At 36.5% G+C, this 26,435-nt stretch overlaps 1 protein-coding gene across 35 annotated transcripts in view; it reads right to left on the reverse strand.

Moving 5' to 3' along the window:
* Positions 1-26,435, reverse strand: part of RABGAP1L (RAB GTPase activating protein 1 like) — an 831,104-nt gene that overhangs the window by 698,246 nt on the left and 106,423 nt on the right. For 29 of the 35 annotated variants that reach the window (XR_010157113.1, XR_010157108.1, XR_010157115.1 and 26 more), the window contains 3 exons: positions 26,129-26,195; positions 22,680-22,782; positions 19,832-19,998 (listed from right to left, as the gene is read on the reverse strand). Coding sequence is in view for 29 of the 35 variants with exons in the window: in XM_054673497.1 (XP_054529472.1) it covers positions 19,832-19,998; positions 22,680-22,782; positions 26,129-26,195 (337 nt within the window). In the remaining 6 variants the exon portion in view is untranslated. The remainder of the gene's footprint in view (positions 1-19,831; positions 19,999-22,679; positions 22,783-26,128; positions 26,196-26,435) is intronic. The other 6 variants (XR_010157147.1, XM_063811070.1, XM_063811071.1 and 3 more) reach the window with 1 other exon arrangement.

The raw sequence follows: 26,435 nt of genomic DNA on the forward strand, positions 1-26,435 counted from the left end.
CATTCAATCCCCTTAAGACACATTTCTGCCCCAGACTCAATTCCAAATTTTGGGTCAAAGCCATAGGAAAGAAAATTGGATCTGAAGGATCCAAAGGCAGACAATAAGGGAAGTTAAAAGGCACAGCGCAGGTAAGTGTGGCTGATTCCTTCCTATTAAGCCAAGCCCAAGCTTCCTATTTGGATAAAGGCCACATCAGTATCCATGGCATAAATCAGGTCTAGGGAACTCCAAGGCTACTGACAGTAGGTGAGAAAGAGACATAGGTGAGAGCAGATAATTCCAATTCTCAGGTCCCCCTGCTTCATGAGTGCAAGCAGCTTTGGTACTCATGGTGGCACCTGTCAAGGTCACCAGAACTCGGGGATGCAAGGACAGAAGACGGAAAGAGGGCGCTCTTCCCTCTCTCCCTCAGGTACCCTGGGTATCTGCTAGGAAGAGAAGGGAACCAGGGACGCCTGCTCCCCTCTTTCTAGATGGGTAGCCATTTATCTTCAGTCTGTTCCCCTTTAAAATACACCCTGGACCCCTAGGAGTCCTTTAAAAGGCACCCTCTTTTTTCCTTTTTTCTCCTCTGTCCTCTCTTCACCGATAGGTAATTGTGTCTCTGTACTATGGGACACGTCCCTCGGATGCATCCTCCAAACTGGAAAGAGTTAATTTCCCAGCCCTTACACTGGTTGGCTTAGGATTGGCCTCAGGGAAAGGGAACCCAAAAACCCAACATGCCAGTAAAAGGGTAAAGTGTTTTTGCCAGTCAGGCTTTTGCCCTCCGGCCTTGGGATTTTTGAGCTGCCCTTACCTGTGCCCTTGTTTCATTTTGATATATGTCTTCTAATAACCCGGTTTGTCTATTCTTGCCTTCAGGCCATCAAACTCCAAACAATCATGCAACCAGAGCCTCTGACGATGGCCCCTTCTGCTGGAAACCCTTAGATAGGTCTCTGAGGGAGCTCTGCCATTTCCCCCAAAACAGCGCCCCCTATCAGCAGGAAGCAGTTAAGATCGGTCTTAGTCCTTATCCTTAATCTAACAGCAGTTAGATATACTTCTTTAGAGAGGGGAATGAGACAGCCAGGTGCGAGGGCCGCCCCAGAAAAACTCCAACCATAATGCTCATTGGAGTGGAACTCGAGAAGTTCGCCCTGTTTGCAGCGGGAGGAACCTGGCCCTTCCTCTTCCTGTGTGGAACCTGGAATCTGAAGAGCCGGCGGGAGGCGCTCTAGCACTCTGGCCTAGCGAGAGTCCCTGCTTCCCCCTTTTCTTCCTTTTCACCCAATAAAATCCTGCTTTACTCACCCTTCAAACCATCTACAAGCCTAAATTTCTGTGGCGTGGGACAGACAAGGACCCCGTCTTTAGCTGAACTAAAGAAAACCTGCAACACTATGTCATGTAAAACTTAAATAAATTTCTATGTTTTTCTCTTGTTATTCTGTCTTTTGTTATAGGGAGTCTTAGCCATAAACCTAAGACACTAAGAAATGTTTTCTCCCTTACAACTCACTTCAATACAATATAGTACATACTCAGAAATAAGTAGTAGCACCTAAATGTGCCTGGTGTCTTATCATTGTTTTGCCTAAACATCACCAGCAGAATATAGAATTATTCCATAATTCAAAAAATTATGTAAGGTAAAACAAAGCAAACCAAAACAAAACAAATACTTTAAAAGGTATTTGTTTTTTATTTGTATTATAATCAGTTCCCTATCAAAGAATCCTGTCACTAAACACCTTATGGATAAAGATGCATGACATTTATTTCCAGTAACAGGAGAAGAAATAATAGCCCATTAAATCATTTCTTAAGCAATTTATCAGAGTAGCAACAGCTGGTATCAACATAAAGTTATGAGTATTTCCAATATGAATTCTATACTGGGGTCCTTAAAAACTCATTTAAAAAACTTTGAATTGACATGTTAAGCACATAAAATTGAAAGCAAGGGAACTTTCTGAAATTCTCATTTTTCTTTCAGCTGTCTTCAAAGACCTTCAATAAATTACAAAAAAAGAAAATACCAAGTGATGCATAATTTCTGAATTACACCAAATCTGCCGAAGAAATTAACTTCTAAAATATCTGTTACGCAATTCCTATAAATGTTGGCGACAAGCAGTTTTTACACTTGAGTCCATATTTTAATGGAATGCTCATTCAGTAGTATCACTAGCAGAAGAGTTTGGCTTCCAAACTCAGGAAAAGTACAAGAAGAGAGTAAATTACATAAAATAAAGTAAAATCTATCCTAATACTTTGGATTTGTACCCAGCATCTCTTTTGTCTCCAGATGCACAGAGAGCTGGGAGTTAAATCAACTAACGCTAAATCAACTGCAATCTGACTTCTGTCCCACTATTCCTCAGAAATTGTCCAAGTCTTAAGAGTTTAAGAACACTGTCTCTTATTTACCAATTAAATCCCTAAATAAGCTCCTTGCAGTAACTGATACTTTAGGCATTCTCTCCTTCTGGAAACTATTTCCTCTCTTGCCTTTCCTGACATCATGTTCTTATGATTTTACCCCCAGATCTGTGTTATCCTTCTATATTTATTTGGCTCAATCCTCCTCCTCTCCAATTTTTTAAATGTCTGTGTTTCCCAAGGCTTAGCCTTCACTCCTCATTCAATACTTAGGCTCTGGGTGATTTCATCTACTGCTTTTCATCATTCTCAACACTGACCACTTTTTAAATCTTTATTTCCCAAGCTTAGGTTACAAATATCCAACTGCTTGCTAAACATCTCTACCTGGGAGTCACACAGGAACAATAAATTCAACATTATCAGGTCACTTCTGGTAGCTCACACCTATAGTCCCAGGACTTTGAGAGGCCAAGGTGGGAGGATCACTTGAGCTCAGGAGTTTGAGACTAGACTGGACAACATAGTGAGACCCCACTGCTACCAAAAAAAAAAAAAAAAAAAAAGGCTGGCTGCGGTGGCTCATGCCTGTAATCCCAGCACTTTGGGAGGCCGAGGCAGGTGGATCACAATGTCAGGAGTTTGAGACCAGCCTGGCCAACATAGTGAAACCCCGTCTCTACTAAAAATACAAAAAAAATTAGCCAGGCGTGGTGGTGGCCACCTGTAGTCCCAGCTGCTGGGAGGCTGAGGCAAGAGAATCGCTTGAACCCGTGAGGCGGAGGTTGCGGTGAGCTGACATGGCGCCACTGCACTCTGACCTGGGTGACAGAGTGAGACTCCATTTCAAAAAAAAGAAAGAAAGAAAAACTAGCCAGGTGTGGTGGCACACACCTGTAGTCCCAGCAACTTGGGAAGCTAGGCAGAAGGACTGCTTGAGACCAGGAGTTCAAGGCTGCAGTTAGCTATGACTGCGCCACACCACTCCAGCATGTACAACAGTGAGACTTTGTCTCAAAAAAAAAAAAAAAAAAAAAAAAAGTCCGGGCGCAGTGGCTCATGCTTGCAATCCCAGCATTTTGGGAGGCCAAGGTGGGCGGATCATGAGGTCAGGACATCGAGCCCATCTTGGCTAACACGGTGAAACCCCATCTCTACTAAAAATACAAAAATTAGCCGGGCATGGTGGCACGCACCTGTAGTCCCAGCTACCCAGGAGGCTGAGGCAGGAGAATCACTTGAACCCGGGAAACAGAGGTTGCAGTGAGCCAAGATCACACTACTGAACTGCAGCCTGGGCTACAGAGGGAGACTCTGTCTCAAGAAAAAAAAAAAAATTCAATGTATCAAAAACTTCACTACCTTTCATCACCTCAAAACTTTTCTTTCAGGAACTCTCTCAATCAAGAGCATCAACAACCACCCAGTCACCTGAAAATAATCACACCTTTCTTCCTTTCCCTCAACCTCACATGAAATCAGACACCAAATCTTGTTTATCTTTACTTCCCTAACATCTCTCAAATTTGTCTTTTCCACCATCCTCACTGCCACTGCCTTTCTTGAGGCTATCATCATTTCTTATCTTGGCCACAATAGCCTTCTTACTTTTTATTTACCAGTCTCGATATCCTTTTCACTGTAGTAACAGTGACCTTTCTCAATTAAAAATCTAGAGTCATTCAGAAGTTAAAACCCTTCAGTGGTTCCTCCGTACCTGAGGATAGTCTCTAAATTCCTGACATGGTAATGACCTATCTATCTGTTCAGAGTAATTGCCCACCCAAGTCCACTGATGCTCCATCAATATCTGATTTCCCACAAATCCTGAATATACAATGTTGAATCAGAGATTTATGAAGTTAACCAACTATTGTCTCTGACTGACCCTTCTTTGCTTTGTCACACTTCAAACACCTGACCTATCCACCAGAATTAGTTCTTCAATTCATTGATTCATTAATTCATTTATGTTAGGCTGACTACACAAAGGACTCTGCCCAAAAGGAATACAGACTAGATAGAAGACAAACAGGTAGTCAATTAATAATACTAACAACAATAATAACTAATATTTGTTGTTTATCAGGTAGCAAGCATTGTTCTAAGGGTCTTAAATGAATTAGTATTTATTCACTATGACAATCTTTTGGGGTGGCATAATTATAATCCCCATTTCAGAGACTACTAATATCTTGCCTAAGGTTATACAGCTGTGAAACATACACCAGAGTAAACTGGATACAAACCTAGGATGTCTAACTGAACTCCAATAAGGGTGATAAGGGTGATTAGTGAGTGCTGCTTCTGAACTATGTATATACTTCTATTGTTCCATTATCATCTAGTATTGTAACATTTTTACCAGTATATTGTTTACTGTTTTAGAACAGAGAATAGATAATACTCATTCAAATATCCCCAACATAGCATAATGCCTATCACATAATGCATAATGCCTACCACACTGTAGGCACTCAATAAGTGTTTAATAAACTAAACTAAACATTGAAAATCATTTCTAAAATGAATACCGGCATCTCAGTGAAATTGTAAGTGATACAGGACTTTGGCCTTTCCTGCTCAATATAGTGACACTTCAAGTAGAAATGCCCTCTGCATTTCTTTACCTTGACCCCTAATAAAACCTAGACTAAAGGAAAGAATCTTATTAAAGTCACTACCAATAAGGACAATACAACTAGTAAAAGTTATTATGACCTATTTCCTGGGGATGTTGACATTTTAACAACCAGCAAAGCTTTAAGCCAGTGGAGTTAGCATGTAACAAGAAAATACCAAATGTTCATTCATTTAGAAAGGCTTTTAGAGCAGAAATCTTTTTGGCAAACAGTTTTCAAATAACCCCATATGAGCAGAGTGCTCTTCATGGATCAGGATCATAAATCACTGAATTTTACCAGCCAAGAGCCTATTTTGTTAAAGGAGTAAGGGCAAGTACACTGTCAATGTTTCCAATGTTACAAGTCCTTAGATTTTCTTTACAAACTCTTCATATAACTAATTTAAATAGTGATACCAGCATCAAGATGGTGCAAGTAAGGAAAACCAAGTTGAAGAAGAATATAACCAAAAAAAACTACTGTTCATGAAAAAAAGTTTTCAGGAAAAAAAAAAATCCTAATTTTAGTGTTAGATTATCATAATTTTCCATTTCCCATAAACATTTTATGTGTAAGTTTTAGGGTCAAACTGCTTAGATTCAATTCCTGGTCCACCACCTAATAACCTACCTGTGCCTAAGTACAAATCCAGAGAATGGAGGTAATAATGGCACTTACACCTCAATAGAGATTACTGAAGATTACACAAATTAATCCATGTAAAGTGCTTAGAAGAGGGTATGGTATGTAGTAAGCTAATTAAAAAATAATTAGTAGTGGCTATTACTACTGTTGCTTACAGTAATAGTCATAGAAATTGTTGATCTACTGAGTAAAGATCACAGGAAAATCTTATTACAGAACTTGACATAATGGACATTTATAGGATACTCCACTCAACAACCGCAGAGCACACATCCCTTACAAGTACTTTTGAAAAATTCACAGTAGACCATATGCTGAGTCATAAAATAAGTCTGAACAGTTTAAAAGAATTCAAATCATATAGAGTATACTCTGTGACCAAAATGAAACTAAATCAGAAGTCAATAGCAAAAAAAAGGAAAATCTAAAAATATTGGAAAATCAAACAATATGCTTCTGAATGACCCATAGGACACAAAAGAAATAACAAGGGAAATTAGAAAATATTTCAAATATAATTAAAATGAACACACAATATATTAAGGTTCATGGAATGCAGCTAAAGCAGTGGTTAGAGGGAAGGTTTGAACCTTAGAAATACAAAAGTGTTAGGAAAAAAGCAGTAAACAAACAAACAAAAAAAAGATTAGGTAGGTGCAATGGCCCACACCTGTAATCCTAGCACTTTGGGAGGCCAAGGCAGGAGAACTGCTTGAGCAATTTGAGACCAGCCTGAGCAACATAGCAACACCCCATCCATACAAAAATAAAAAGCCAAGCATGATGGCATGTACCTGTAGTCCTAGCTACTCAGGAGGCAGAGATGGGAGACTCGCTTGAGCCCAGGAGTTCAACACTACAGTGAACTATGGTCGTGCCACTGCACTCCAGCCTGGGTGACAGAGCAAGACCCTGTCAATAATAATAATAATAATAATAATAATAATAATAATAATAATAATAAATGATCTAATCTTCACATGAAGCCAGAAAAAGAAACACAAGTGAAACCCAAAGCAGGAAAAATAATGAAACAACAAAGGGAATAAACCGAAGAGAAAACAGAAAAAAAAATAAGAAAATCAAACCACCCGAAATCTGGCTCTTTGGAGGGAAAATGTCAATAAGTTACAGACTTCTACCTAGACTGATTAAAACAAAGGGAGAAAACAAATAAATTAACCAATGTCAGGAATAAAGGAAGATCCTACAAACCCTATAGATGTTTAAAAAAATAGGTCAATATTTTGTGCAATAGACCAAATAAAATTGAAACATTCCTTGAAAGACAAATCACCAACATTTCAAGAAATTTAAAAAATAATAAATGGAATAAATCCAATATTTACTAAAGAAATTAAATTCATGATTTAAAAGGCTTCCCACAAAGTAAACTATAGGCCCAGATGGTTTCACTGGTGAACTCTATCCAACAATTAAGGAAGAAATAATACAAATCTTATAAAAATTCTCCCAGCAAATATAGGAAGAAACAATTTCCAACTCATTTTTTGAGGTACCATACTACATGAACACTAAAATCCAACAAAGACATTATAAGAAAACTATAAACCAATGTCTCATAAAAATAGACATAAAAATTATTTTTAAAATATATTACTGGGTCAATAAAGTGATATATAAAAAGAATACCATCATCACCAAGGGTGACTTTTCCTAAGGAATGCAAGGTTGGCTTAATGTTTAAAAAAAAATCAATGTAATTCAATATATTGATAAGAAAAAAAGGGGGAAAAACCACAAAGATGCAGAAAAATATTTGATAGAGTTTCAACACTGTTCACAGGGGGAAGAAAAAAACTAAGCAAGAGAAGAAAAAGAATTTATAGGCATTCAGATAGAAAACTACCTTTATTGGCAGACAACATGATAATATATAGAGAAAGCATTAAGAATCTAAAAGAGCTGGGCACAGTGGCTCATGCCTGTAATCCCAGCATTTTAAAAGGCTGCAGTGGGAGGCTTGCTTGAGTCCAAGAGTTCAAGACCAGCCTGGGCAACATAGCAAGACCCATCTCTACAAAAAATTAAAACTTAGCCAGGTGTGGTGGCACATGCTTGTAGTCCCAGCTACTCGGGAGGCTGATGCAGGAGAATCGCTTGAAACCAGGAGGCAGAGGCTGCAGTGAGCCGAGATCTCGCCATTGCACTTCAGCCTGGGCAACAGGAGCGAAACTCAGTCTCAAAAAAAAAAAAACCAAGAAAAAGAAAACAAGTTAATTTAGCAAAGTTGCAGGAAATATGGCTAATATACAAAAATCAAGTCTTTATGTATTCTAAAAATAAACAATAAAAAATTAAAATTTAAAGAATACAATTTATAGTAATATCAAAAACATGTGTGTTCTGAGGAATCACATCAGCAAGATGGCAGAATAGGAGGTCCCAAGCTCTAGTCCCCATCACAGAAATACCAACTAGCAACTATCTACGTACAAGAACATCTTTGCAAAAATTCCAGAAGCACAAAACTTAGAAAAGTTGTATTGGAAGTATAAGTGGAGCAATTTCAATTTGATGATGTTGCCACTACCCCAGGCCAACACAGCCTCATGCCAAGAGAGATTTGCTGAGTCTATGGTTTCACCAGCAGCACAAGGTGAACATCTAGCTTTGCCAATATTCCAGCGTGCTTCCCAAAAGGCCAAATTATATCTCTTCTCCTACAGAATATTGAGAATTGTCAGGACTAGACCACATGCAACAAGCACATGTATCTTGGCAACGGCACCACACATCCCTGCTGACAGCTTCACCTGACAAGGAGCCCGGGCAGCAGCTCCTCCCACCTGCAGAGCAATCCTGGCACCCAGTCTGGCCAGGGAGTATGGTTGGCAGTACTGGGTGTCTAGGTTTCCCAGTCAGCAATCCAGCCCAGCTGCAAAGCACAGATGGCAACCATGCCCAGGCAGGGAACCAAGCCAGCAGCCCAGAGTATAACCTGCAATCCCACCCAACCAGGGAGCCTAGCCAATGACTACATCAAATAGTGGGGCACAGCCTCCAGCCCCAACCAATTAGGGAGTCCAATCAGTATCCCTACCTGACTGTAATGCCATCCAGCTGTAGAGCCCAGCCAGCAACCCCGCCTAACTTTGGGGCACAGCCTGCAGCCTCACCCAACCAGAGGCAATTACAAAGCCCAACCAACAGTCCCACTTGACCTCAGATACCAGTCAGTGGGCCTGCCCAACAAGAGAGCTCCACCCAACCTTAGAGCAATGGCAGCAGCCCCACCAGATCAGAGACCCCAGCCTCACTTACCTGCATATGCTACCAGCTAGCCCATCCAGAAGCCCAGGCTTGGCAGACTAGTAAAGATCTTTCCTTGCCAAAGTGAACATGTAAAGGCTAGAAGAGGTGATCACTTCCTAAATTGTGCAGACACTAATACAATGATATGAGGATCACAAAGAATCAGGGAAACATGATACCACTAATGGAAACTAATAAAGCTGTAATAACTGACCCTAAACAAATGAAGATATGTAACTAACAAAGAATTTAGAATAATACTCTTAAAAATCAGTGAACTACAAGAAAACACAGACAACTAAACTAATCAGAAAAACAATACATCAACAAAATAAGTTCAACAAAGTAATAAAAACCATTTTTAAAATCCAGCTAGGCACAGTGGCTTATGCCTATAATCCTACCACTTTGGGAGGCCAAGGTGAGAAGATCTCTTGAGACCAGGAATTCAAGACAAGCCTAAGCAAAATAGCAAGACCCTGTCTCTACAAAAGTTATTTTTACAAAATTAGGTGGGTGTGGTGGCCCATGCCTGTTTTTCTAGCTATTTGGGAGGCTAAGGTGGGATCATCACTTGAGCCCTGGAGTTCGAAGTTACAGTGAACTATGATTGTGCCACTGCATTCCAGGCTGGGTGACAGAGTGAGACCCTGCACCCTCTTTACAAAAAATCATAAAGCTGAAGAATACAATGACTGAATTTAAAAATTTAATAGCATGCTTCAACAGCAGACTTGGCCAAGCAGAAGAATAAAAAAATCAGTGAACTCAAAGATGAGTCACTTAAAATTATCCAGTTAGAGAAGCAAAAACAAACAAACAAAGAGTGAAGAAAGTCTACAGGATATCTGGAACACCATCGAGCAAAACAACATAAGCATTCCAGAAGTATCCGAAGGAAAAGAGACAGATAAAGAGACTGAAAAATCTATATAAAGAAATAATGGCTGAAAAGATCCCAAATTTAGGAAAAGAAGAGGACAGTCAAAGTTATGAGACCCATAGATTTCCAAACAGGCTGAAAAGTCTACACAAGGGCATGGTATAATTAAATTGTCAAAAGTCAAAGACAAAGAGAGAATTATGAAAATGGCAGGAGAAAAGCACCTTGTCACATACAAAAGAGCCCTTATAAGACTGTAAGTGGATTCCTCAGCAGATACCTTGCAGGAGAGGAAACAGTGGAATAATATATTCAATATATTGAAAGAGAAAAGAAATCCTCAAGAATACTATACCTGGCAAAGCTGTACAGCAGAAATGAAAGAGAGAAAGACTTTCCCCAACAAACAAAAACTAAAGGAGTTCATCATCACAAACATCTGCCTTATAAGAAATGCCAAAGTTCTTCAAGTTGAAATGAAAGGATACTAATTAACAATGTAAAAACATATAAATGTATAAAACTCATTGGTAAAAGCAAATAGATAGTCAAAATCAGAATTCTCTAATATTCTTGTGGTGGTATGTATATCACTTTCAACTCTAGTATAAAAGTTAAAAACAAACATATTAAAAATAATTATAGCTAAAATAATTTTAATGGGCACACAATATTAAAAGCTGTAATATCAATAACCTAAAATATGAGAGATGGGGGAGTAAAAGTGTAGAATTTTTGTATGCAAACACAGTTGAGTTGTTACTGGCTTAAAATAACATGTAATAATTATATTTTATGTAAGCCTCATGGTAATTACAAAGCAAAATCCTGCAGTAGATACACAAAAGATTAATAGAAAGAAATAAAAGCCTGCCATCACAAAAAGTCACCAAATTATAAAGAAAGACAGCAAAAGAGAAAGGAACAAAGGACTACAAGTCATTTTAAAAATTAATAAAATGACAATAATAAGTCCTTACCTACCAATAATTAAATGTAAAAGGATTATTCAATCAAAAGATATAGAGTAGGCTGGGTGCTATGGCTCACACCCGTAATCTCAGCACTTTGAGAGGCTGAGGCGGGCAGATTACTTGAGCTCAAGAGTTCAAGACCAGTCTGGCCAACACAGTGAAACCCTGTCTGTAATAAAAAAGCAAAAATCAGCTAAGTGTGGTGGTGTGCACCTGTAATCCCAGCTACTCGGGGGGCTGAGGTTGGAGAATCACTTGAACCCAGGAGATGGTGGTTGCAATGAGCCAAGATCAAGTCACCAGCGTACTCCAATCTGGGCAACAAAGTAAGACTCCTTCTCAAAACAAAAACAAAAAGAAAAAGAGTGACTGAATGGATACAAAATTAAGATCCAAGAATATGCTACCTACAAGAGACTCACTTTAGCTTTGAGAACACACAGGCTGAAAATGAAGGGATGGAAAAAGATATTCCATGCAAATGGTAACCAAAAGAGAACAGAGTGGCTATATTTATATCAGACAAAGTAGACTTTAAGTCAAAAACTGTCAGAAGAGACAAAGAAGATCATTATATAATGACAGAGGGGTCAATTCATCAAGAAGATTTAACTATTGTAAATAGTAATACATCTAACATCAGGGTACCTCATTATAAAACAAGTATTAAGAGAACTGCAAGGAGAAATAAATGACAATATAATAATAAAGGGGACTTTATTATGCCACTCTTGACAGTAGATAGATTATGCAGGCAGAAAATCATAAGGAATCAACAGATTTGAACAACACTATAGAAAAAATGGACCTAACAGACATACAAAGAACATCCTATCCAACAGCAGCAAAATACACATTCTTGTCACACACACACACAGAACATTCTTTAGAATAAATATGTTAAGACACACAAAAAAAGTCTTAAATTCAAGAAAATTAAAATCATATCATGTATCTTTTCTGACCACAATGGTATAAAACTAGAAATAAAAACAGAGGGAAAAATGGAAAATTCAGATATATAGAAACTAAAGAACACATTCCTGAGCAATCAATGGGTCAAAAGGAAATTTAAAATACATCTAAGACAAAACAAAATGGAAATACAACATACCAAAACTTATGGGATAAAGCAAAAGAAGTTCTAAGTGGGAAAGTTTATATTGATTAATGTCTAAATTATGGGGAAAAAAAAGACCTCAAACAACTTAACTTTACATCTCAGCAAACTAGGGGAAAAAAAAACTGGACCCAAATTAGCATATGGAAAAAATAGTAAAGACTGGAGCAGAAATAAATGAAATAGAGAAGAGTAAAACAACAGAAAAGATGGACAAAACTAAAAGCTGGTTTTTTGGAAAGATAAACAAAACTTTAACTAGATTAGCCAAGAAAAAAAGAGAGAGGACTCAAATAAATAAAATTACAAATGAAAGAAGAGGCATTATAACTGATACCACAGAAATACAACAGATCATAAGAGACTATTATGAACAACTATATGGCAACAAAATGGATAACCTAGAATAATAAATAAATTCCTGGAAACATATGACCTACCAAGATAAAATAATGAAGAAACAGAAAATCTGAACAGACCAATAAAGAATAAGAAGACTGAATCAGCAATAAAAAGTCTCCCAGCAAAGCAAAGCCCAGGACCTGATGGTTTCACTACTGAATTCCACCAAACATTTAATGCCAATCCTTCACAAATTCCTCCAAAAAAAAACTGAGGAGGAGGAAATACTTGCAAACTCATTTCATGGGGCCAGCATTACCCTGATACCAAAGCCAGACGAAGACATCACAAGAAAACTATAGGCCAGTAATCCAAATAAACACAGATGCAAAAGTTCTCGACAAAACACTAGCAAGCTGAAATCAACAGCAGAGTAAAAAGATCATATACACGATCAAATGGTATTCATCCCTGGGGTGCAAGATGATTCACCGTACACAAATCAATAAATGTGATACACCACATTAATAAAACATAAAAATCATATGATCTTCTCAATAGATTCAGAAAAAGACAAAATTCAACATCCTTTCATGATAAAAATGCCCAATAAATTGGGTATAGAAGGAATGTACCCCAAAAAATAAGAAAGACCATATATGACAAGCCCACAGCTAACATCATTCTCAAAGGTGAATAGTAACAAGGGTGCCCACTCTCACCACATCTATTCAACATAGTACTCAAAGTCCTAGCAGGAGCAACTGGGCAAGACAAGGCATCCAAATTGGAAATGAAAAAGTTAAATTGTTTGTAGATGGCATGATCTTATTACATAGAAAATTCTGATGACTCCACCAAAAAAAAAAAACAGAACAAATTCAGTAAAGTTACAGGGTACAAACTTAACATTCAAAATTTGCTTGTATTTCTATACGAAATCAACAAACTATCTGAAAAATAAATGTAAAAAAAATCCCATTTACAGTAGCATACCAAACAAAAAAATCCCTTACAAATAAATTTAACCAAGGCAGTGAAAGATCCATACACTAAAAACTGTAAGACATTGGCCGGGCACGGTGGCTCATGCCGGTAATCCTAGCACTTTGGGAGGCCAAGGTAGGCAGATCACCTGAAGTCAGGAGTTCGAGACCAGCCTGGCCAACATGGCAAAACCCCATCTCTACTAAAAGTACAAAAATTAGCCGGGCATGGTGGCAAGCACCTGTAATCCCAGCTACTCAGGAGGCTGAAGCAGGAGAATAGCTTGAACCCGGGAGGCAGAGGTTGCAGTGAGCCAAGATCATACCACTGCACTCCAGCCTGGGCAACAAGAGCAACACTCCATCACAAAACAACAAAAAACAAAACTGTAAGACATTGATGAAGGAAACTGAAAATGACACAAATAGATGGAAAGTCATCTCATGTTCATGGATTGGAAAAATATTGTTGAAATGTCCATACTATCCAAAGAAATCTATAGATTCAATGTGATCCCTATCGAAATCCCAATGGCATTTTTCACAATCCTAAAATTCATATAGAACCCGAATATCCATAGCAATCTTGGGGAAAAAAAAAAAGCTGGAGACCAGCCTGGGCAACATAATGAGACCCCATCACAAAAAAAAAAAAAAAAAAAAAAAGACAAGAAATAACAAATGTTGGTGAGAACAGAACCCTTGCACACTGATGGTAGGAATGTAAACTGGTATAGCCAGTATGAAAAACAGTACAAAGAGTCCTCAAAAAATTAAAAATAGAGCTACCACATGATCTAGCTATCACACTGCTGGGTATATATCTGAAGGAAACAAAATCAGTATCTTGACATATCTGCACTCCATGTTCATTGCAACATTATTCACTAGACATGGAAACATGTCTGTCAATGAATGAATGAATGAATATATACACACATACTTGCACATAATGGAATATGACTCAGCCATAAAGAAGAAGAAAATTCTGCCATTTGCAGTAACATGGGTAAAGGTGGAGAGCATTATGCTAAGTAAAAAAAGCTAGACAAGAAAGACAAATACTGTATGATCTCATTTTTAACTAGTCTAAAAAAGTTAAACTCATAGAAACAGAGTAGAATGGTGGTTGCCAGGAGATGGGGTTTGGGGGAAAAAGTGAGATGCTGATCAAAGGGTAAAAACTTTCAGTTATAAGATGAATATGTTCCATGGTGACTATAGTTAACAATATTGTATTGTGTACTTGAAATTTGCTAAGACAGTAGTAGATCTTAAGTGTTCTACACACACACAAAAAGGTAACTTACGTGAGGTGACAGATGTGTTAACTAACTTGATTTTGGTAATCATTTCACAATATACATGTATCAAATCATCACATTGTACACCTTAAGTCTATTCCGTTTTGTCAATTATACCCTGAGATGAAAAATTCATGAACTAGGTAGAGATAAATTAAAGTATGTGTAAAACCTGTATACTAAAAGTGACATAACTGCTGAGATAAATTAAAGAAGAGCTAAATAAATGAAGTGATACTCCATGAGATAGGCCATGTTTATTGAAGACTCACTCTTAAGACAGCAACTCCTAGAGGACAGGTGCAGTGGCTCACGCCTGTAATCCCAACACTTTGGGAGGCCGAGGAGGGTGGATCACTTGAGGTCAGGAATTCAAGACCAGCTTGGCCAACATGCCAAAACCTCGTCTCTACTAAAAATACAAAAATTAGACAGGCATGGTGGTGGGTACCTGTAGTCCCAGCTACTCGGGAGGCTGAGGCAGGAGAATCACTGGAACCTGGGAGGCAGAGGTTGCAGTGAGCTGGGATGGTGCCACTGCACTCCAGCCTGGGCAACAAGTTGAGACTCCATCTCAAAAAAAAAAAAAAAAAAAAAAAAAAACCAGCAACTCTTCCCAAAATCATTTACATATTCAGGCATTCTCAGTCAAAATCTGGGAATGCATTTTTCTTTTTTTTATTATTATTTTTTAGAGATGGGGTGTCACTCTGCGGCCCAGGCTGGAGTGCAAGTGGCATGATCACGGCTCACTGAAGCCTCAACCTCCTGGGCTCAAACAATCCTCCCACCTCAGCCTCCTGAGAAGCTGGGACCACAGGTGCGCACCACCACGCTTGGGTAATTTTATTTTACTTTTTTTTACAAACTGAGTCTTGCTATGTTGCCTAGGCTGGTCTCAAACTCCTGGCCTCAAGTGATCCTCCTGCCTCAACCTACCAAAGTGCTGGGACTACCAGTGTGAGCCACTGCATCCAGCCTGGGCATGCATTTTTCTACAAACTGATCCTAAAATTCAGATGGAAATGCAAAGAACTCGCAACAAATAAAACTAAGAATGAGAAAGGTTGGGAAGCTTACAACACAGACTTTAATACATAATATAAAGGTATAATGAGCAAGACTGTGTGGTACTCACATAGAGTTCAATGGAAGAGAAATAGTGTCCCAGAAACAGACTTATACATCTACAGTCAATTAATTTTAGACAAACTAATTCTATAGATAAAAGAGTCTTTTCAACAAATGATGCTGGAACAACTGTATACCCATATGAGAGAGGTGTGGGAAGATGACCTCAAGCCTTCATGCCATACATACAAATTAAGAGAAAATAGGTAATAGGCCTGAAACTATAAAGTCTTTACAGGAAAACATAAAGAACATCTTCACAACCTTGAGGTAGGCAAAATTTCCTTAGATAGGACATAAAAAAAGCAAAAACAATAAAATAAAATATTAAAATGACTTCATCGAAATGTAAAACTTCAGTTCTTCAAGAGACATTATGAAAATAAAAAGGCAAGCCACTGTCAGGAAGAAACTATTTGAAATATGTGTATCTGACAAAAGAAAATATATTCAGAAAATATAAACAACTCTTGCAACTCAGTAAGACAAACAAAAAGTGGACAAAAATTTTAGATAGACATTTTATAAAGAAGATATATGAATGATTAATAACCATAAGAAAAAAATGCTCAAAATCATTACTCAATGTGAAATGTAAATTGACATTGCAATGAGATACATCTACACACCCCTAAGAATAGCTACAATTTAAAAGACTGACGATACTAAGTGCTGGCAAGGATGAGGAGAAACTGGGACACACATATACTGCTGGAGGGAAAATAAAGTGGTCAAGCACTGTAGAAAACAGTTTGGCAGTTTCTACTTACGATACCACACAGCAATTCCATTTCTTGGTATCAACCCAAAAGAAATGAAAATCTATGTCCACAGAAAGACACAGCAGCTTTAACCACACGAACCAAAAATGGAAACAACTCAAATTGCCAACATATGATCTAATAAATTATGGTACAGCTATACAAAGGAATAACATTCAACAATAAAAAGATTAACAACTGACATACAACATGGATGGATCTCAAAGGCATTGTCACATGAAGAAAGCTTTTACATAAAAGAAGCATATGATTCCAGTTACTGTAATGACAGCACATCAGTCATTGCCTGAGGCTGAAGGTGGGAAAGATTAGCTGGCATGGACACTATAGAACTTTTAAGAGTGAGGGATCTTAATTTTGGTGGTAATTATTCATGTGTATAAATTTGTCAAAACTCATCAAAATGTACTATTAAATGGGTGCATATTACTGTATGCTAACTACCTCAATAAAGTTGATTTAGAAAAGAACTCTGAACGTGGACTCCAAAGTTTCACATGGCCAGGGGCCTACTTGCCTTTCATCATCAACTACTGTGCTTCCCAGTCTTTCTAGTTCTCTGGGCATTTATACTTGGTGTTTCCCACTTACACCTAATTAATGTCTACTCCCCTTAGACTCAGGTCAAGGTGAGAGGTGAATCCGGCTGGGCTTCTGGGTCGGGTGGGACTTGGAGAACTTTTCTGTCCAGCTAAAGGAGCGTAAACGCACCAATCAGCACTCTGTCTAGCTAAAGGTTTGTAAACACACCAATCAGCACTCTGTAAAAACGCACCAGTCAGTGCTCTGTGTCTAGCTAATGGTTTGTAAACACACCAAACAGCACTCTGTAAAAACAGGCCAATCAGCACTCTGTAAAATGGACCAATCAGCGCTCTGTAAAATGGACCAATCAGTGCTCTGTAAAATGGACCAATCAGCAGGGCGCAGGCTGGGCCAAATAAAGGAATAAAAGCTGGCCACCTAAGCCAGCAGCAGCAACCGGCTCGGGTCCTCTTCCACTCTGTGGAAGCTTTGTTCTTTTGCTCTTCACAGTAAATCTTGCTGTTGCTCACTCTTTGGGTCCGCACTACCTTTATGAGCTGTAACACTCACCGCGAAGGTCTGCAGCTTCACTCCTGAAGCCAGCAAGATCACGAACCACCGGGAGGATCAAACAACTCCAGACACGCCACCTTTAAGAGCTGTAACACTCACTGCAAAGGTCTGCGGCTTCACTCTTGAAGTCAGTGAGACCATTAACCCACCGGAAGGAAGAAACTCCAGACACATCTGTACATCTGAAGGAACAAACTCTGGACACACCATCTTTAAGAACTGTAACACTCACCACAAGGGTCCGCGGCTTCATTCTTGAAGTCAGCAAGACCAAGAACCCACTGGAAGGAACCAATTCCGGACACAAAAGGACTTTCTCTAGTTTACTTTCCTAGCCTCTAGTTTACTTTCCCAGACTCTAGTTTCCATCCTCTTGTTAAGTGCTCTCCTTGCTCCCAGTAAATGGACAATGAATGAAATGAAATGCCATTTGGCCGTGAGTGGACACTAAACAGGAACAAAGCAGACTTTCATACATCCCCACTGCCCACACATAAAGTTCTGCTATATTTGAGAGAAGAAAGTTGCCAAGAAAGAATAGTTTGGGAACAGGGCATCTCATGTACTTTGGTGTTGCCCCCAGGAGTCTGGTCTAATCCTGTCTGGGTACAGGACAAGTTCTGGTTTCATTCAATAAGTTCAACACTCTCAGAATGAAAGAAAAAGTTCTAGGTGTCTAAATCACTTAGAACTGAAATCAATGCATTCTCTCTTTATTTCTTTAAAGTAGTAATGGCCTGGACCCAGATTTTCAAAGGTTACTTTGAATTGCATTAGGTAATCACCTAATTCATTCTTTCTACCAATGTTGTATAGTGTAGACCAACATCTCCAGATTACCATCAACCACCCCAAACCAACCCACCTTTTGGAGTTGTAGAAAGAAGCTAGTCTGGCCTTACAGCAGCATATTCTGGCTTAAGGTAAAGAGTTATAGTCTCCGGTCTTGCAATAATTACTTACATGAATTTTAACAATTACTTTAATCTCTCTCTTTCTCTCTCTCTCTCTCTCTCTCTCTCTCTCTCTCCAGGCAGACAGACAGTCAAAAGTACTAGAACTGGGAAAAACCTAACATTTTCTCAGATCTCTAGGAGGTATAATTTACATTATAATTTATCATCATTAGAAGAATGACAACTTTCTATACAGCTCCAGCTCCTTTATTCACGATTATGCAACTATGAATAATTCTATGGCTCAAAATGAAGAATTATTGGATAGTCATAACTAAGCTATTTTTTTAAAAAAGAAGGATGGGGAGGAAGGAAGACAGGAAAAAAGTTTCATAATAAAATATTAAAAGATACTCAGGAGACTGAAGTTTGAATATTGCTCACATAACCTTCATTAGAATATGCTATAAAAGGAGTTCACACAGTAATACAAACTGAGTCAAATAACAGCCATAATAATTTTATGAAAGATTTTTTTAAAACCACAATAATTTCCAAGTACATAGTATATAAAGCCGAGATGAGCCATGGCAGTTTTTTTAATATGAAAATGGGTAAGAGGCTTCTATATTTGTTTCCTGTGCTGGTGCCTGCTTTTATCACACAGCAGTCCACATATTATAGTATATGAAGCAGCAAGCATTTTAAAACTTGGGAGAATGAAAGTACTAACAAAAACAGCATATAAAAGATGTTCATTATTCTAATAGAGCATTTTTATCCTGATTTTTTAAAAACTCACACAATTAGCATTCATTTTTCATTATTATCTGCTTCCTTTGCTATAATACAAAAGTTACATATTTTATCTACTAATACTGCCTAATTTGAGGATATCATAGAAACCATAATTTTGTTCATTTAATATTAAAATAATTTTATAACCTCACTGATGAGTCAAACAAGATGTTCATATAATATTGTCTATCTAATATTACAGGCAGAAATAACTATAGAAATTAGGTATTTCTTAGAAACATTTTCATTAAAATTTTATAAGCATATGATATTTCTGTGCACTGCCTTTTTGGTTTTAAGTAATTGTTTATAAAAGGCAGAAACGTTGTTTTATATGCAGAGTCAATATTTCTGTTAAGAAGGTTCATACATTACAGGTTTCTAGGGAAAAAGTATGTAATTATTAAACTCGCTGGGTTTTTTTAGCTAATATTACCTAGATGTGACTTTTTCAAACACTCTATTGGTTGACTTCAAATATCATTTGATTTCTTTGAGGAATTGTATTGTTTTGCAACTTCAGGAATTATCTTGGCATTAAAAAAGAAGTGTGGAAAGAAAAATGTTTGTTACTATATATGAAGAGAACAAAAAGGTCCTACCTGTTTCAATCTCATGAAGAAAGTCTCTGTGAAAGTCTTTCTGCTGAAATACCAAAATCGCTCATTTGCAGGGTACACACGGACTACTGTCTCCAGGAGAAAGCGAACAGGCTCCACCACCTCTGTGACTACCATATCCACTGCCACAGTCATGTATACTTGCTTATCTGTAGTAGAAATTTTCTGGGTTTTATGCTAGCTTTATTATTCCTTGACTACTTTAAACAAAGTTTCCTCACTTATGAAAGAATTAAAGTTCTTTACAATTGTAATACCTTCTATGTTTATTTTTAACTGTTCTATTCACATTTTGATTAAATAAGCATGCAAGTATTCCAAGCATGTTTCTTAGGAACTAATAATCCTAAGTGTTTGTTGTTTTGAGACAGAGTCTCACCCAGGCTGGAGTACAATGGAGCGATCTTGGCTCACTGCAACCTCCGCCTCCAGGGCTCAAGCAATTCTCCTGCCTCAGCCTCCCAAGTAGCTGGGATTACAGGTGCCCGCCACAACACCCAGCTGATTTTTAAAATATTTTTACTACATACAGGGTTTCACCATGTTGGCCAAGCTGGTCTCAAACTCCTGACCTCTGGTGATCCACCCCCATCAGCCTCCCAAAGTGCTGGGATTACAAGCGTGAGCCACCACGCCTGGCCTCATTGAGGTTTTTGAATCTATGGCCTGGTCATTCCATACCATTTTGTAATTTCCTCATTCCTTTTTAAATATTTTTTAAAATTTATTTTCTTTACAATTTTTAGTTCTCTGTTAAAGGAAAGTCCAAATAACCAAGGCCACCACTAGAAGAAACCCTCAATAGTGTTTTTAAATATTATATAACATTCAGATTCATCAACTACTTCTCAAATTCAATAACAATTTTATTACATTCTTACTAAATACAGTCTTACTAAATATACCTGCCAATTCAAGAGAAACTAAAATTTGTTAGACATTATACTTGACCTGGAGGACCTTAGAGAAAGGAGTAAGGAGTAATAACACAAGACAGAATATAACATTCAACTGGATCTTAGTGCAGTGGAAAGATCCAAGACTTTTCATCTCTCAGGGTCTAAACTTCTTCCATAAAAATCAAACTTTATTTGATCACAAATTCTCTGAGTAATGTGTAATTTCAAGGACATAATTTAGAAATTTTAAAAATCAGGGCAACATTTTTGTGTGGCATATGAGATAATTTTAAATTTAAAATGTATACTTTGAATCAGAATATTATAATATACTATTATATAGTTTATTTTAATAGAATAAATTATAAATAAATTTTCTTTTGTGGACCAAATATATATTTTATTGCAAAATAAAACTAAACTAGGTGTTACATTAAAAACATAAAAACTATTTTTATAACTTGATATGCAAAATTCTTATATTTTGTTCTTCAAAACTGTCAACTGGCTTATTTTTATCATTTTTGTGGCTTCCTTCTGAACAAGTATAAGAAAGAAGTTACAGGTATTTGCAAGCCTGTCTCCAGAAATAACAAATTGTGGGTCTAAAAATTATTTACTGCTAATAAATGAAAAGTTAAATTTTATATAATCTTTTTTTCTGTTTAGCCTTTATTTTTAGACAGCTTAATATGTGATCAATGTATGTGACTTATATAAATGGTGAATACTCTCTTTAAGGAAATGAAAGAATAATTATCATTTTAATGCCCTTCATTAACATATTATATTTTCATATCAGTATTCACGAATGCTTCCTGTCAGTAACCAAAAGTCTACTGTGGGTATAAACTAAATAATATAAAATTAATGATAAAACAAACTGATCCATTATATTCTAAATATGAATTAATGGTTTAATGACAGTAAAGCATTTAGGGTAGGCATATAACTCGGCAGGTAAAACTTCAAATTTAGTTTAAAAGTAGATGATGAAGGGGCAAAAAACAGGCAATTAACAGCTATCTGGATGAAGTAGGAATGAAAAAACACAATGGAACAACGAAAAATGTGACTATTCAACATTTATACATTCTGTTCAATACTAGACATGATAAATAATATGAAAAGTTAAAAAACTAAGAAAAAACTATTTGCTACAACTGAAATATTTAATATATATTACAAGCATCCCGAAGGCCAAAAGACTGGAGCCAATAATTAATAAATGAAAAACTATAAGTAAACTATAATGCAAAAATAGTTAATAATTTAAAAATATTCAAAATTCTAAAATATTTCCTTTTCATCATTTTCTTTAATATTTCTCCATCACTAGTCTCCACAAATGAAATAACTCTATAGTGGTATATGAAAAACAAAGCCCAAATGCTTTCTCTATAATCTAATAAAATTAATTCAGGCCAGGTTCAGTGGCTCACATCTGTAATCCCAGTGCTTTGGAAGGCAAGAAGATCAGTTGAGGCCAAAGGTTCAAGACAAGCCTGGGCAACAAAGCATGACCCCATCGCTACAAAAATAAAATTTAAAAATTAGCCATGCATGGCAGCACACACCTGTAGTTCTATTTAATAGCTACTCAGAAGGCTGAGGTGGGAAGATTGCTTGAGTATGAGAGTTTGAGGTTACAGTGAGCTATAATGCCCCTATACTCTACCCTGGGCAACAGAGTGAGACCCTGTCTCTTAAAATAATAACAATAATAATAATTCACATATCTTTTGGGGAGGATTTTTTTAAATAGTGGAGATTTCCCCCATAGAAGCATAAAGAATAAAAATGAACCTCAAATTCTCAATGAAAGAATATGTCCACTTTGAGTTCCAAATTTTTTTTAAAACATGACAAACAACATTGTTCATAATATAAAATGTAAAGCAAACAATAAGGGATCTTTTAAGAAAAGTCACCTTTTGGGGTTTCCTCATTAAGTGCCAGAAATACTGGTGCATTGGGGTTCCACATGCCAGTGATGACATAAGCTCTCCCATCATAGCTCTTTCCCATGGATTCCTATAAAAATTCAAACAGTAATTACTGATAAAAGACATCAAAAAAATCACTACTTTAAATTACATCTTACTTTAAGCAATACAAATTATTAAAATTTAGATTTACAGTCAAGCAGGAGCTTTATATTCATTGTAAATTCTTTTCATCCTACAAAAGCATTTATTTAAATATTAAATTCTTCTACAGCTTTCTTCAAGCACAGTTTCTATTTAAAGACATGTACCCTTGGATAAAAGGAGGCATATACTTACATGCTGAATCAAAAAAACATAATATTGTTACAAAGTTATATTTAACTTGATCTTGACGCCAATTGTCCAAATCTCATATACACATAAGAATGTATATGGTTTCTATTAAAACAATAATATAGAATTAGCTGAAGACAGTTAAACTGAACTAGTAGCTAATCACAGTAGGGAAAGTTAATATTTTTCTTCTAATATTCTAATTTTTAATGAATTCTTAAAATATTAATTTAGTTTGTAGCAATTAATACTTTTTAAATTAACACTTGTCTATTTTCTATATGTCAGATATTTATATACTTTCTTACAATCATAAATTAGTATTAGGAGACTAATTTTTGGTTTGTAAGCAGCATCCAAGTGTATTAACTCTCTCCCTCTACTGTTACACTTACTCCCTCTTTCTTCCCTTCTCTCCTTCCTCCTCTTCTCCATTCTTTAAGACTTTACCAAGCCAGCTCTTGACTCTCACTAAAAAAGCCAGCAACTCCTATGGCGAAAGCTAGTCTACTTATAGCTTGTGTATATGTGTGTGGAGAGAGGAGGGGTAGAGTTTGTCCCATGAAAGAACAACACACAGCATACAAGTATTTCCATATGCAAATGAACAGTATCTACAATATTTCAGTTTTTGTAGCAATTTCCTCACATTATGAATAGAGACTGTTAAAAGGGTCAGACTAAAACAAAGAGAAAAACTTTTCTTTTTTCATTATTACCCATTCACAGATGTTTCTCTGAACCCCCTATAAAATTGTGTCAGTCATTTGGTAATTACTATGTATATTTTTCTAGTGTATTAGTAATACTTCACTAATCAGATTGTGTAGCTTGAGCACAGGGACCATGCATTCCAGAGATGAAATACACTCAAGGTCACTTGTAAACGAAACCCTCTCAGCAGCCCCAACACACTCATATGTTAATGGTCTCTTTCTCTCCTCTACACACACACACACACACACACACACACAGAGTCACCTGTTGCTTAATGATAGGGTTATGTTCTAAGGTATGTGTCATTAAGTGATTTCTTTATGCAAATAGAATACACCGTACTTATAAAAACCTAGATGGTATAGGGGCTACACAACTAGGCTGTTGCTCCAAGGCTACAAACTTGTACAGCATGTTACTGTACCAAATACTATAGCAACTATAACAATACCATTTGTGTACCTAAACACAGAAAAGGTACAGTAAAAATACATTATAATCTTACGGGACGACCTTAAATTATGGGTCCATCATTCACGGAAATTTTCTTACTCAGCATATGACTGTTATATATAAGTAATCTGGCTATTTCACTGAAAAATATATCTTCATTTATAAATAGGACTTTCCTGTCATGAGGATCACATGATATTTGGGAGTGTCATAGAAGGAGTAAAAGTATTAATATCTTGTTCTAGAGTGCAGAATTAAGACTAATTAGGCCAAGTTACAAGAACTATGATTTCAGGTGATTATAAAAAAAAACTTTGTAATAAACAGAACTGTCCCTTAGACTTTAACATAAGGTAATGAGTTTCTCTTCATTAGAAGTAGTCTAGCTGAGGTTCAATGTCCACTATGAAGATTAACAACACTGGGTAATAACAAATCACAACTGCTAATCATTGCAAATACAAGCCTCTCATTTGCCCAACTATTTGTTGCAAGTAAGCCCCTTCTCTGTCTGAGAGCATGAATGCTCACAACTCTTTTGATTTAGATATGGACTCAAAGGTGGGGAGGACTGTTCTGAAAGTTAGAGAGACATAGTGAAGGGGCCTCAGAAGTTTATACCAGTTCTATAATTCTGTAATCTGAATTTAGGTTTTATGGACAAATCTCTGCAGTAATTCATCTTAGTCTTTTAAACTCTGAAAGACCATGATTAATTAGGACCTAGGATCTTAAAAGTTTTTATTACCTCAATTCTCCTAATTTACTTCCTCATGGAATTTTCAGGGCTCCAAAATGCTAATGGCTTGCCTTAGGTAAAACCACTTTCATTACTGATATGTGGTTAAGAAAAAAAAAAAAGATGTAAGAGACATAGATCAATAGCTAATTTATGTTTTAATAGTCAATTTAACTGGTTGTCCTTACCTGACCTATTCAGGCAGTGCTTCCTCTATATTTCTGTGGCTTGAAGTACCACCAGATACTAAAAAGTTTGTTTCCCACAAGACCATGAACCCACAGATGGTAAGAGCTATATTTTACTCATATGCATAACCTCATCACTTCACACAACACTTAGCAGACAAACAGGTACCCAAAAGCCTGAATAAACCATTCCTGTACTGCTATAAAATCAGTATTGATATTACCATGAAATTACTCAAAAAAAGTTGACCTAATTAGTAATGTTTAACTGATATTTGCAAAACACAGCTAAAAAAAAGAAAGCATATAGTGCTTATTATCACTAAATATAAGAATTTCAGTTCACTAAGAAACTTTATACTTACTCTAAGATAATTATTTTCCTATAACGTCTCCAAGTCACAAATTAAATGTTTTCACTAACTGCAATATTAGAAGGTATTTCTATTTGAAAGTTAAAATAGCTTGCTACTTTTACACTAAATATCAACTGTTGAATATATATTAACCTTTAAGGACATTCCTTAAATAAATATTACTCCTAGAATAAGTGTACTTTGCTAAGGACAGGTAATTAAGAAGAAATTCAGAAAGGGAAACGCTTTAAAGAAAACAAAAGTACCCATCACAAACTCAAATTAATAGCAGTGCATTAAAATAAATGAAAGGCACCATATTCACTCTGGAGATGCTTGTTATAATCATGTACTTGTTACTACAGGTTCAAAGAAAAGATATCTTTCTAAGAAGCCAAAAAAATAAATGGACATTATCATAACACAATCCTTTTATTTGTTGCATATGACTGTTTTGGTGGAAATTGTCCTGAATTCCTCTTTCACAAGTAATTTTAAGTTTGCGTTTCCAAATTTAATTATTACTATCACACAGCTGCAAGAAATAATTTTGACAATATGACAAAATTTGTAAATAGAAAATACTTGTCAAATATAAAATAACTATCATCTATACTTGGTTAAGGTGCTTAAGATTATCATTACCATATCCAGTAAATGCATGTCACTGTTCTTCACGTTTCGACCTGGGCTTAATAACATTCCAAAACATCTGAAAATATTGGGGGAAAAAAAGGAGAAATAAGGTATCAAGAATATATAGAAGCCCAGTGAGCATAAAGCCTTTTTACAATAACTATACAATCTGAGCTCTGTATTTATAAGCTTTAGTTTTTTTTCTAAGAACACCAGAAATAAGTATTTATGAAGATAGATAATAAAATCACACAGAAATAAGTCATCTAAATTTCCAGATCTTTATTTGCATGTAAAATATTACCAATAAGAAACT

This window comes from Pan troglodytes, chromosome 1 (genome assembly GCF_028858775.2).
Source record: "Pan troglodytes isolate AG18354 chromosome 1, NHGRI_mPanTro3-v2.0_pri, whole genome shotgun sequence".
NCBI lineage: Eukaryota > Metazoa > Chordata > Mammalia > Primates > Hominidae > Pan > Pan troglodytes.